The sequence below is a fragment of the Sesamum indicum genome, linkage group LG13 (genome assembly GCF_026168435.1).
Source record: "Sesamum indicum cultivar Baizhima isolate 11 linkage group LG13, ASM2616843v1, whole genome shotgun sequence".
Lineage (NCBI taxonomy): Eukaryota > Viridiplantae > Streptophyta > Magnoliopsida > Lamiales > Pedaliaceae > Sesamum > Sesamum indicum.
This window is the reverse complement of record NC_142669.1, coordinates 9,740,737-9,753,550: the sequence shown is the minus strand read 5'-3', so window position 1 is coordinate 9,753,550 and position 12,814 is coordinate 9,740,737. Positions and strand designations below refer to the sequence as shown.

At 30.6% G+C, this 12,814-nt stretch overlaps 1 protein-coding gene across 3 annotated transcripts; it reads left to right on the top strand.

The window, feature by feature from the left end:
* Positions 1-7,106: 7,106 nt before the first annotated feature.
* On the top strand, positions 7,107-11,759 carry LOC105176998 (tRNA (met) cytidine acetyltransferase, putative (DUF616)). 3 transcript variants are annotated; one of them, XM_011100010.3, is made up of 10 exons: positions 7,107-7,254; positions 7,880-8,219; positions 8,598-8,873; positions 9,059-9,272; positions 9,364-9,473; positions 9,658-9,857; positions 10,646-10,749; positions 10,869-11,056; positions 11,138-11,337; positions 11,426-11,759. In XM_011100010.3, exons 2-10 carry the CDS (start codon positions 7,961-7,963, stop codon positions 11,606-11,608), a joined length of 1,734 nt encoding a protein of 577 aa, XP_011098312.1. In that variant the 5' UTR covers positions 7,107-7,254; positions 7,880-7,960; the 3' UTR covers positions 11,609-11,759. The 3 variants fall into 3 exon arrangements, with proteins under 3 accessions (XP_011098312.1, XP_011098311.1, XP_011098310.1); XM_011100009.3 differs by lacking the exon at positions 7,107-7,254 and adding an exon at positions 7,269-7,585; XM_011100008.3 differs by lacking the exon at positions 7,107-7,254 and adding an exon at positions 7,269-7,786.
* Positions 11,760-12,814: the final 1,055 nt, after the last annotated feature.

The window sequence follows — 12,814 nt, the reverse complement described above, 5'->3', positions numbered from 1 at the left end:
AAGTTGATAAGTACTTATTGAATATTTGCATACGCCATTTTCATTAAAAATAAATATGAACTTGAAATATGAATTAAAAATAAATATGAAACAATCTATTGTAGAGGGATATTTACAAAATATGAATTATTATTTATGATAATATATATTTAATTTATAAAAATAATAATTTATTTTGCATATACATGGAGTGCCCGCATACGGCTAGTACATATTATTGGGGGCTACGCAATGGAGTACTGTATTGCGCCCGGGGGCTCCATCACCATTAATTAAAAGATTACATTTTTTGATAAACGGTCACCTGCAGTCCACGTGGTTTGAGGTGCGTGAACGTGGGGTTTTCACTTCCTTTATTTATTTATTTATTTTTTTTCCTAAAAAAGAATATGATGCTGAAAAGCAGAATTACTTTAACCCAACCATGGTTAATTCGTAACTTAGTTCTGGATAATTATATCATACTCCTCCCAAATTTTGTGTAATTATATATAAGTTTTTTTGTAGTTCGAAAAATTATATGTTTATTTCTGTCAAATAAATAGATCTTATTTGTTAGTCAAAATTTATCGAACTTGTTTATATTAATAAAAAAAATTAAATATAAATAAATAGTATCAGTACTAAATATAATTTTTGAAATCAAGAAAAAATGTACGTATCTACACTGTGTATTAAGGGTTAACATCTTTTTGGTGTGTTCCTTATTTATCGTTCGATTTTTTTTCCTTTCCGCTCACTAATTTTCATATTTCTCACACTATCTACAATTATAAAAACTATTTCTTAAAAATAATTATTTATTTTTCATTAATATTTATTTTCTCTTTTTCTCCTACTTCGAATATTCACTTTAATAATTATTTTTTTATTATAATTTTTTATTAAATAATAATTTAATTATTATTAATTTTTTGTACATGTACAATGAATTTGCCACATTTAATTAGTAATTACGACAAATATGAGATGATGTAAATATCCATTTAGTTTTTACTGTACTTTTCATAAATATGGTTAGGTGAGATCTTTACCGGCAATGCAGCAAGACTCACCAACGCCCTTTCCCAACTCATAATCATGGAGGGTCCCCTCACCCCCAGTTTTTTTTTTCTATGTTTTTTTTGTTTTTTGTGATTTTCTCCTATTTATTTTAAGGGATAATTAGGTTCTTTTTCTCTAGATTTTGATATAATTACATATAAATTTCATATGGTTTGAAAAATTATATTTAATATTCCTGCGGTTTGCTTTCGTATAACAAATAAGTCATTTTGTTAGTCAAAATTCACCAAATTTACTAATATTAGCAAAAAAAATTGAATAAGAATTGATATCTACCATCGATTGACTTATTGTAGGTCAAATATTTTTTTTTTCAACTAAATTACCCTTATAACGGTGAAGATATATCTCCTCACATGCATTAACGTGTGAAGACGTATGAGGGTAATTTGGTCAATTTTATTTGACTTGTAATAAATTAGTAATAAGTCAATTGGAGGTAGATTTGAATTTTTTTTCTATTTTTTTTATTAATATTAGCAAATTCGATGAATTTTTATTAATGGTTGGACTTATTTGTTAGACGAAAATAAAATCCGATGGATGCTAAATGTAATTTCCCAAATCACTAGAGGTCTACATGTAATTACACCAAATCTAAGGGGAGGGGAGTGTAATTATTCCTTATTTTAATCAAGATTTCAGCGAAATTAAATTTAGATCAAAGCTAAGAAATAAGAATCTATTCTATTTTTTGTATTAATTGTAGGACTAATTACATTCAGATCCCTCTTGAAATGTAAAATTGTACAAGTTTTTTGGGTAAATTACACGACCTCTCCTGAGGTTTATCATAATTACAAATATCCTCGTATTATTTGAAAAATTACAAATACCCCTCTATTGTTTGATGGAATTATGTAAATTCTTGGATGGATGTATAGAATTATCAATTTTACCCTTACTGTATATTTTTAAATTAAAAATTCATAAAACAAATTGTAAGGGGTGGATGAAATTTTTTTAAAAATTATAAAAATATTGTCCACTTAATCCATAACAAAAAATAAAAAAATTTATAAAATAAATAAAATTATAAATTGTAATCCTTAATAGCATTTTGGTTAGTTCATTATAAAAAATAAATGAAAACCTAACGGATTGGGCTAATTATTAGGCGATCATTAAAATCAGGGGGTATTATTAGTTTTTCAGACAATGAGGATATATTCGTAATTATGGACAACCTTATGAGAGGTCATTATAATTTACCCTTTTTTTTCAAAAAGGTTTAGAGATTACACTTACACCAATTCCGAAGATTCTCTGTTTACACCTAACTCCATTTTCTTAGTGCTTGAATGAAAAATACCGACTCTAACAAAGAAAAAAAGTACATAAATTTTTAATTTTACCCATCATTTAACATTCTCATATATATTTTTTTACTTATAAAGGGATAAACATAATATATATATATATGGACTATGAGTGATGTTAATATGATTATATTTTTTCTTTATAAGTACAAACTTATTACATAGAAACATTAAATGAGGGGTAAATTTATCTGCAAGAATGAATACCAATAAAATTATCTAAACGAACAAATAATATAGACTAATCCGTGTTGGGGAACTGTACTAGAATGGAGTTTGATGTTATTATAATACTTGTCACGTGATTGATATATAATTCAAAAAGAAAAAACAATCACATTGCAAAAATATAAGAAATCTTATTATTTAATTAGTTGAGTTTACAGTACTAAACACCTATTTTAGGCCAAAAAATTTTGATGATTAAGAGGATTTAAAATAAGTACTTATCAGGTTATTATTAAAAAACTGATAAGAGTCTTTTTGTTTATAATTTTTGTTTTCGAAATGCTTAAATTAATTAATTTAAGCAAAAAATTGTGAGCAATTCCATATCAACTTTTACAGTTTATTAATAAAATATAAATACTTAATTATTTTTCCAAATAATTAAATTTCAATTTCTTTTTTATAATTGTTTATAAACACTCATAAATACAATTTCTCTTCTTTTCACAAAATTGTGAAAGAACACAATATATATATATATAAAAGGAAAAATCAGGCAAGAATCTTATAAAAAAAATAATAATAATAGTAATAATTCCACCAGCCAACAAATTAAAGCTATTGAAAGCTGTCCCATGTCCATTACTGATGAACAGTATTATCCTTATAATTATGCATGCATGAAATTTATGACTATGTCCCCATTTCCCCACACCCCCCACCCCCACCCCCCCAAAGAAAAACAAGTCAGTGGGGCCCACTAATTCTAAAACCCAAAAACTAAAAAAGGGAGTGGGACCCATTAACTCAGGTTTAGTTGTGTTCATCTTGGGTCCCACTACCCATGACATTTGGTTTCCTAGTTGTTCTTACATGTAGATTTGATATACATGACAATATTGTTAATTTTACTTGGGAATATTGTATAACCAAACCAGACAAATTATTGCGTTATATATATAATAAAATTAATTATTTTTTAATTTTTTGATAATTAATATTGATGCAGCGTGCACTTATTCATCGTCATTTGAACATCGTCACAAGATGTATAGAGCATATTATATTATTCAATATCATCTGAAAGGAATTTATATTGTTGAGCATGTAGAATCATTTTATACTGAATGGAGATGACGAGATTTTGAATAGTATATACGTCTTAAGGCTCCCCTTGCCCCCTTGCCTAGCCAAGAAAAGCCTCTTTTTGGAAGCTATGATGTATCAAGCAAAGTGAATAACACCCTCGTCTAAATAAAATTGATCGCGATGGACAGATACGGTTTCATTAAATACTAAAAACTCGTCCAAGCAGTAAATAACGTTATGGATGAAAACAGGGTGAGTTATGAAATCCAACTACGACCTGCCTCAATCTCTACTAAAGTTCAACCAGCACCAAGCCTGTTGCATTCAACTAGATCAGAACATATCGCACTATCCAGCACCGTCTGAAGGGACTTTATACTGTTGGGTATGTAGTACCATTTTATACTGAATGGATATAAAGAAATTTTGAATAGTATATCCGTGACTCTCTATCCAGACGATCAAAGCCCCTTTTCAACTGAAACTAAATGTACTAATTGAATCAAATAATACCCTCGTGTAAGTAAATTTGTCCGCAAATATTACAAACTTGTCCAAGTATTCAAATAAATAACATTACTAATGAAAACAGGATGAGTTTCAAAATCTAACTTTAGTCTGCCTAAAATCGCATCATGGTCCGACCAATAACAAATCTGTTGTATTTTAACTCAATAAATCAATTAGTTTTTCTGTTTTCACAACTAATTGGTATTTATATATATATTGCTCCCACCTTTCCTTTTGCATTAAAGATACCCATCCACAAGAATGAAGTGATAGACCCCCCACCCTGCAAAGTCCCCCTACAAAATTGTCAAATGCGACTTAAAGGAGAGACAAGTGCCTAACTGTATTAGTTGCTACTACTGCTATGTCCATTGTGGCAATTGGCCCACCTCCAAATTAAACAAATGCTCAGAAATTCAGGAAGCCCTATTGGCAACATCAATGTTTTTGTTGTTCTTACAAAGGCGTGTTTGCAGAAAAAGGCGTCTCATGTGGTGTAATTTGAGGATGTCTTTTTCACTTTTAACACGATTTAAAGTCAGATTGCAGTGAGTTTGACTGAGAATGGGGCAGATCTCTTGACTCACTACTTGGAATTTTGGATCACTAAATTAATATATGGACAGTGATAGGTAACTAGAAAATAATTGAAATAAACACTAATGATTCTCTGTCTCACTAGTAAAGTTGAAATCTCACAATCAAAATCGTAAATTTCGAGTTTTACAGCGGTAAGTATTTAATCTATTTTTAATAATAATAATTAATTATATTTTAATATCCGAACTATGATATGTTTATATTTTGGCATCTAAACTTTTTCTTTCTATCAACTTAACATCTCAATTTTACGAAATTTTGCACTTTGTCATTTATAATTGTTTTTCAACCATTTTTCATATATGTACAAAATATGATGTTTTCCTGCCAGAAAAATCAACAAAAAGACAGTCATATATGGTAAAATACGAATTTCAAAAAATTGAAATAGTAAGTTGATATAAAAAAAAATTTGATAGCGAAGTTTAAAAACAGACATATTTAGTTTGGATGGCAAAATGTAATTTACCATAATAATAATATTTCTTTGCTTGGAAATTTTTTTATTGATTTAGAAATACTGATTTGTTCATTGACGTTGTTGATTGATTTATAAATATTAACGGATTGGGTACTAAATGTTGTAATTGTATAATCGTTGATCTCGAAATATTGATGTATTTAAAAAATCATATTGCATAATTAGAATAAAAGATGTAGGTATTTAGTCTACTTCTAACAACAATAATTGCTTATTTTAAGTTGTTGATTGATTTAGAAATATTAATGTATTGGGTAACTAAATATCTTAATTGTATGTTCGTTGATTTCAAAATATCTAGGATTAGAAAAACAGAAAATAAACTAATTCAAATTTCTATTCAAAATCCTTTTCCATTTTTTTTATTTAATATATATATGTATATATATACACGTGTATAAAATCTTTTCTTAAATAACATAAATAACGTAATCTTTATATACCTAATGTGGCGAGCATATATTAAATGAAAATTTATTTTTAAAAAAGTAAGGACTTCCCAGTTCCCAACTTATTTTTTATATTTTAATATGCTTCGTACATTTTGATTATATTAATTATAAATTTATTGTTACTAATATTTTATAAGTTTCATAATTTTATTTTTTTCTGAAACTTATTTTTATAAGTTATAAGATATTCTGTCTTATTTTAAAAATAAGCTTTTAGGTTGCATTTGGATTGAAGAATTTAAAATAATGAATTTGAAATTTCTTTTTAAATGGAGTCATTTGAAATACGATCTCCCAGTTATTTCTTCAAATCCAAATTCATCAATCCAAATGCACCCTTATAATATTTAGATAAAATAAGTTTATAAAATATTAGTAATGTTAATTTTTATAATTAATTAAAATCGAAGAAGCTTGTTAAAAATACTAAAAAAAGACTTTAAACTCCTTATATTTTTTTAAATGAATTTATGAACTCATAACATCTAATTATTCGTTCGATCTTATAAGCTCGTTCTCTAAAAGTTTTGTCAAACGCTTTTTCCAACATATTATAAAATACTTTTAAAAACTTATAAGCTCACTTGACACCTTTCGGATTTATGTACGAGTCTTATAAAATATTTTTAAATGTTGTTCTAAATATAAGTTTTTGAAATATCTAGATAAAATAATTCACACATTCTAAAACGTGTTAGAGATGACAATTTTAATTAATATCATCAAACTCGAAATAACTTATTAAAGTTTCAAAAAATAAGTTATTAAATTCTTATTTTATTTTCTTAACTAAACGAGTTTATAAGTTTATAAATTATTTTTGTACCCTATAAACTCGTTTTCTTAATATTCCTAACGTTTGCTTCTCTTTAAACAAAATTAATCGAATTTGTTGATACTATAAAAAAAATAAATGAAAATCCATATTTATATTGGTTGACACACTGTTACTGACTTATTGCAGGTCAAATAAATCTTTTTCTGACCAAACTATCCAAAATTTATTTAACCTGCAATAAATCAATAATAAGTTAATTGGGGGTAAACAAAGGTCATGAATATTAGATGTAGTTTCTCAAATCAGTTTACATGTAATTATACCAAATTTCATGAAAAGACAATATAATTATCCCATATTATAAAGTATTTTTTTTAAAAAGAAGAGCTTATCAAATTTAAAAATAAATTATTAAAAACTTACAAACAGTAAATTTTAAAAAATTATGGAGCTCTTTAATATTTTAAGAAACTTATAATTCACCAACTTAGATTAAAATAGGAAAAAGAAATCATATCCTTGCGAAAATTCTTGCACTCCTAATTATTAGAGAATATTTCTCGAATTCTGAAAATCTGCGCATGTTTGGCAATACAATTTTTCACCAAAATAAATTAACCCCAAATTTTATGCAAAGCGACTGTTACAAGCAGCACACGAAGAAAAACAGTGGCCAAACACTACGCAAATCCGAAATATAATATATATATATATATGAAAAGATATATATATGCATTTCCATTTTCTCTCTCTAAGAAAATTGGAATTATTACGTTTTCGTAATATGCAAATGTGAGTTGCTAAACCCAATCTCATAAATATCTCTGTTTTTGGGCCCTAAATTTACGTGGGGCATTTATGTATGTGGGTCCAGATTTGCGTTTCCCAGTAACGATTGGGGTCTTGGATTTCTGGGTTGAATCGAATTTTTCAACTAACTGAAGGAGTTTGTTTTATGTCGGATTTATTCTTTTGATCGAATTTATTGTGGGTGTGAATGGGCATTGAGGAAGTAGATGGGAGGTGCTGTTGTTGAGTTTTGGATGCGGGTTTCTGTTTGTTTTTGGAAACTTTTAGGGAATTGCTCGTGTGTTTATCGATTGATGGTTTTCGAGTGAGTTAGGTAGCGCGCTTGGCTTTGTATATTGTGTTGCCTGTGATAGATTTGGTGTATTGGGGGAGCTTTTCTGAATATTTGGGTATTGATTCTGTGGTGGGATTCCGAAGTTGCGTGCTGAATTTGAAGAATGAATAGTTGTTTCCTTTTTTGGCAATTAATTTGGTGAATCAATATTCATCTTAGTTGCTAATTGTTGCATAATTGGTAGATTTCTTGATTTTGAAATGTCTGATTTTGTTTTTTCTAATTAATCTGATGTTGATCGCCTCGAGCTGTTGTTTGTGATTTTATGTACAGTGTGCAGAATTCTTTTATGGATGAAGGAGCAATTTGAGAGGAAGAAGAGATGAAAGTTACTTTTGAGGGTTTGGAGGTACAATGACTGGAGGGTCATTGGGGTTAAGATTATCGGGAAGTTTCGGGTCCTTGCAGCAACAGGCACAGAATGGAGGATTGCAATCTCAGAATGTGTATATAACTCGGAGGTCTTCGAAGACGTCTCTCAATGGTTCTAGGGAGAAGGAAAGATTCTTCTCTTCTACTTTAAGATACTTGTGCAGAAGGAAAGTTGGGATGCTGATTTTGGCTTCATTTGCGGTATTGGGTTTCATGACAGGGTTCTTTACAGTCAACAAAGGTCCGATGCAATGCATTTTTCTTTGTTCCCTTCACATTTTCTCTTGTACACAACTTTACATTGCTGGGGTTCCAATTGATTGCTTACTAACTGAAGGAGTAGAGAGCTTTTCTTTGCAACCACAATCCCCTTAAATAATGTTGTCAAACTTAATTGTCTTTATATTTGAAGATTCACATCTGATTCAATTGTATAGCTTTTACTTTTTTGACATATTTGAGAAGAAGAGAAGAAAGATTTTTTTTGTCCATTTCTATTAACTGTTATAGCATAAAACTCAGTGCATCAGTTAATGCCTGGGCTGGAATCTTTTGCAAGCATGAGATAATCCATTTTCAATACGAGTAACATATGTGTAGTTATGTTTGTTCTTTTCAGAGGATGATTTCGAAGGCTATGGTTTGCCATTTGATACCAGATACATAACCAAGTCTTATGTTACACCTTGGCTATTGCCTGGAAAAGAAGTAATACATAGTAATTCTAAAATCAACAAAGTGTTAGTATGTGATTATCGTACCGGGTGGGCCACTCTCTTCAATGCTTCAGCTGTGGGTAACTCTTCTACTTCGGCTACTGTTCTAACCAATCCATGCAAAGGGTTTGCATTTCCTCCCCCTCCTCCTGGTGATAAGAGGCGAATTGGTCCAAGACGTAAGTTGGGATCCCTTGACCTTGTTGCTTATTTCTGTTTTAGAGTAACTGCTGAACCACGATGTAAATGTAAATTTTCACAGTGGAAAGTTCTGACTCCTGTTTTTTGTTCTTCGTGTGTTTATGTGTGTGCCTGCCGTAGCTTTTGTAGATTCAGTCAACTTACTCTTTTTTGTTGTCCTCAGCTTGTCCGGTATGCTACATTCCCGTGGAGCAGGCAATAGCTCGTATGCCTGGGTTCCCATCACCATCTCCTATCGTTCATCATTTAAATTATTTCTCTGAGGAAAATCCATCGAAAACTGAAGCAAATGGAGGGTCTGATTTTGGTGGTTATCCTTCTCTGAAACAGAGGAATGATTCTTTCAATATTAAAGAGTCAATGACTGTTCATTGTGGGTAAGTTACAGTTTCCTTCTGCATTACATATATATTTTCCTTTTGGACCCGTTTTAACTTCGATCAGACTTACTCTATATCTTTTCTTTAGATTTGTCAAAGGCTGCAGAGCTGGTTATCAAACTGGATTTGAGATTCATATGGCTGACCTTGAGGTGTTGGAGCAGTTCCATGAGGTCATTGTTGCCTCTGCTATATTCGGTACAGCTGAGAATTAGCTAGGCTCTGAAGTTCAACAATTTTATCTCTTTGAGATTTCAGCATGCTGCATGCATTTGAATTATATCACTGCGGAAGCTGCAGGATTGCTTGCAACTTGTCTAACCTCTAAACTATCTTTGTTATCAAGCTTATTTCTTGCTTCCTTCTATATCATCCTATTCAGGAAATTATGATGTGATTCAGCAGCCAAAGAATATTGGTGAAACTGCAAGAAGCAAAGTTCCCTTCTTTATGTTCATTGATGAAGAGACTGAAAGATATATGAAGAATTCTAGTCTCTTGGGCAGCGACAAACAGGTTGGGTTATGGAGGATTATAGTTGTACGCAATGTTCCTTACACTGACCCAAGAAGAAATGGAAAGGTCTGTGCTTCATTTGGATTTTTTGCCCCTTTTCTTTTCTTCATAGTTTCCAAGAAGTTTGAACCAACCATCGTGTATGTCAATATGTTTCTGACATAGAGAGTATAATTCTTGATGAAGACTCAATTTCACATTCTAACCATAAAGTCCGTGTTTTTCTAGGCCTAAGTTTTCTTCTTATTCAGACTCAAGGATGTAAGCTGTTATGCACTTTCTAAATTAGTATACTCATTTCATGATGCATTTGAACTTTGTTTTTCTGCTTTATCCACTGTACAGTCTCTTATAATTGAGTCCATCTCAGCAGTAGATGAGACTATTTTACTGCAGGTGGTAGGAAATGTTCATTTTTTCATTTAATAATCTTCAGAACAGATATTATGGGCGCCTGATTATCTTGCTTTTCATGTGTTGCGACAATTAGATAATTGATATTAGAGAAAGTCAAAAGTCCACAGCGTAATCTAGCTCTAAGGCAGTGGACTCTATGTATGTCTGGCTGCTAGAGCTACTCATGGCTTTGTCCAGCTTTTCCTTGTTGAGTAGTTCACTGATCATGACTGTCTTGTTCTTAACTTTCCTCGATTAGACTCTCAGAAAATTGATGATTGCCAGAGTTATTATTTTGGATTAATATCGTGAATACGGAAAAACTGATTCACTCTTTAAATAATGTGGCTAAATAATGAATTCCAGTTATAGTTTATAGCTTGTGGTTTCAATTTGATGATGCACTTATGAAAGACCTTTTTGCTAAGGAATTAGAATCAATGCTTTTGTTCTAGCAGGTGCCAAAGCTATTGTTGCATAGGCTCTTTCCAAATACCCGATTCTCTATCTGGATTGATGGAAAGCTGCAGCTCGTTGTGGACCCCTACCAGATTCTTGAAAGGTATCCTTGATCTTTTAGCTGTTAGCCACATCTACTTAGTGGTTGTCAATATAAAGTCACCCATTTGCCCATAGTTTGTTGCTCTACTACACTGAGCTATCAACTGCTTCATCTCTCAGGTTCTTGTGGCGCCATAATGCGACTTTTGCTATATCAAGGCATTATAGACGCTTTGACGTATTTGAAGAAGCTGAGGCAAACAAAGCTGGAGCGAAATATGATAATGCTTCTATTGATTACCAAATTGAATTTTATAAAAAGGAGGGTTTAACACCATACACAACTGCTAAGCTTCCCATAACTAGTGGTACATCTATTACTGGCTTATGTGTTTGTATGATTCATTCTCATTTGGTCTCAGAATTGATGAGAACTGAAATTTCTGCAGATGTACCTGAAGGGTGTGTAATTATTAGAGAGCACATTCCCATCACAAATCTTTTCAGCTGTCTGTGGTTCAATGAAGTTGATCGATTTACTTCTAGGGATCAGCTGAGTTTTTCAACGGTGAGGGATAAAGTTGTAGCCCAAGTTAACTGGAGCATCAATATGTTTCTAGATTGCGAAAGACGCAATTTTGTAATACAGGTAGCTTTAGTTCCCTGTCATCAACGCATGTCGTTTTTCTTGGATTTTCTTTCAGGGCATCAATAATTTAGAACCCAAACATTGACAGGCATATCATAGAGATTTATTGGAACAAAGAGCTCAAATGGCAAGAACTCGTCCTCCACCAGCTTTAGTTCGTGCTAGAGCTCTTCCTAAGAAAGGCCCTGTTCGACGTGGAAGAGACAAGAAATCTGGCCCAAGGAAGCGTCGAAGAGTTACTCCCAAGAACAGGGAAAATTACTTTATTTGATTTTTCATTTATTTTTCCCAAAAGAGGAGGTACTGTATAGTGTTTTTTTAGTCTGTTACTTGGCAGTTATACGACAATTCTTTGGATTTTTTGAGGTTTCTCATGGACACTTTTTTGCACAGCGAATAGAGAAAATTTGCTCGAGCATTTATCCAAATTGTCAACATATCAATTCATGATGTTGTAACTACTTTGCTGCCAATAATTTAGATTTAGATTCTGGATTTATTTCATGCTGAAGTTCATTTTACTTTTGTTAGTGTACTCAGGTAGTGTACCTACAGATTTTTCTCATTTTCATCTGCATAATTCACTGTATAAAGTCTTGAGAGTTTTTTCCAGAGCAGATAGACAATGTATCTTTCCTGTCTTGGTAATAAGTAGGGTGAACACTCTTTTTTATTATGAAAATAATGTAAATGGGGTTGCATGATTTTTTTTTTTTTTTTGTTTTTATATAAAGCAGATTGTAGTACACGATTTGATGTCATTATAATAATATGTAAAACTTTCTTTTTTGGCATTTGGTTTTATATTTCATTTTGTGGAGAATTACGACAACATTTCTTTTTATACGTGGTCTTGTAGTTTTTGAGTTTTTTTTCTACTTTTGTTTCCTGACATGTAATGTAATGACATTTTAATGAAAGACTAACACAAGAATTTGATATTTTTCTAATTTTACCCGTTTCGATGAAATATTCTGTAATTTAGATTGTCAGGGACTTTAATAAGTTATATTTAACAAATAAGGAATTAGTATAGAGCGTTTAAAAAAAATAAAGAACCAACCATAAAATAAATAAAGACATGAGAAATTAATAAAAAAATATTTGAACTACTGCATTACCATTCTCATTGAACCAAATATTTATTATAGATGATTATATTTATACCCCACTCACCTATTTATTTATACAAATTAATCATATTTTTTTAATATAATTAAAGAGATTATTATTAACAGTCAAAAAGTAGAGATAATTGGTATAATATTGATGTTGTCCAAAAGTACATATATATGTTTTTTTTAAAAACATAATTAGTTTATATAAATAATATTGATTTATAATAAAGGTCTGTATAATCTTTTTAAAATAAAAAAATATTATATTAAATCATCCGGTGCAGATGAAATTATCCTATTTATTAAAGCGGAGGAATTTGGCGGCTTGTGAGATTGTGTAAAATACTCAGCAGAGATGC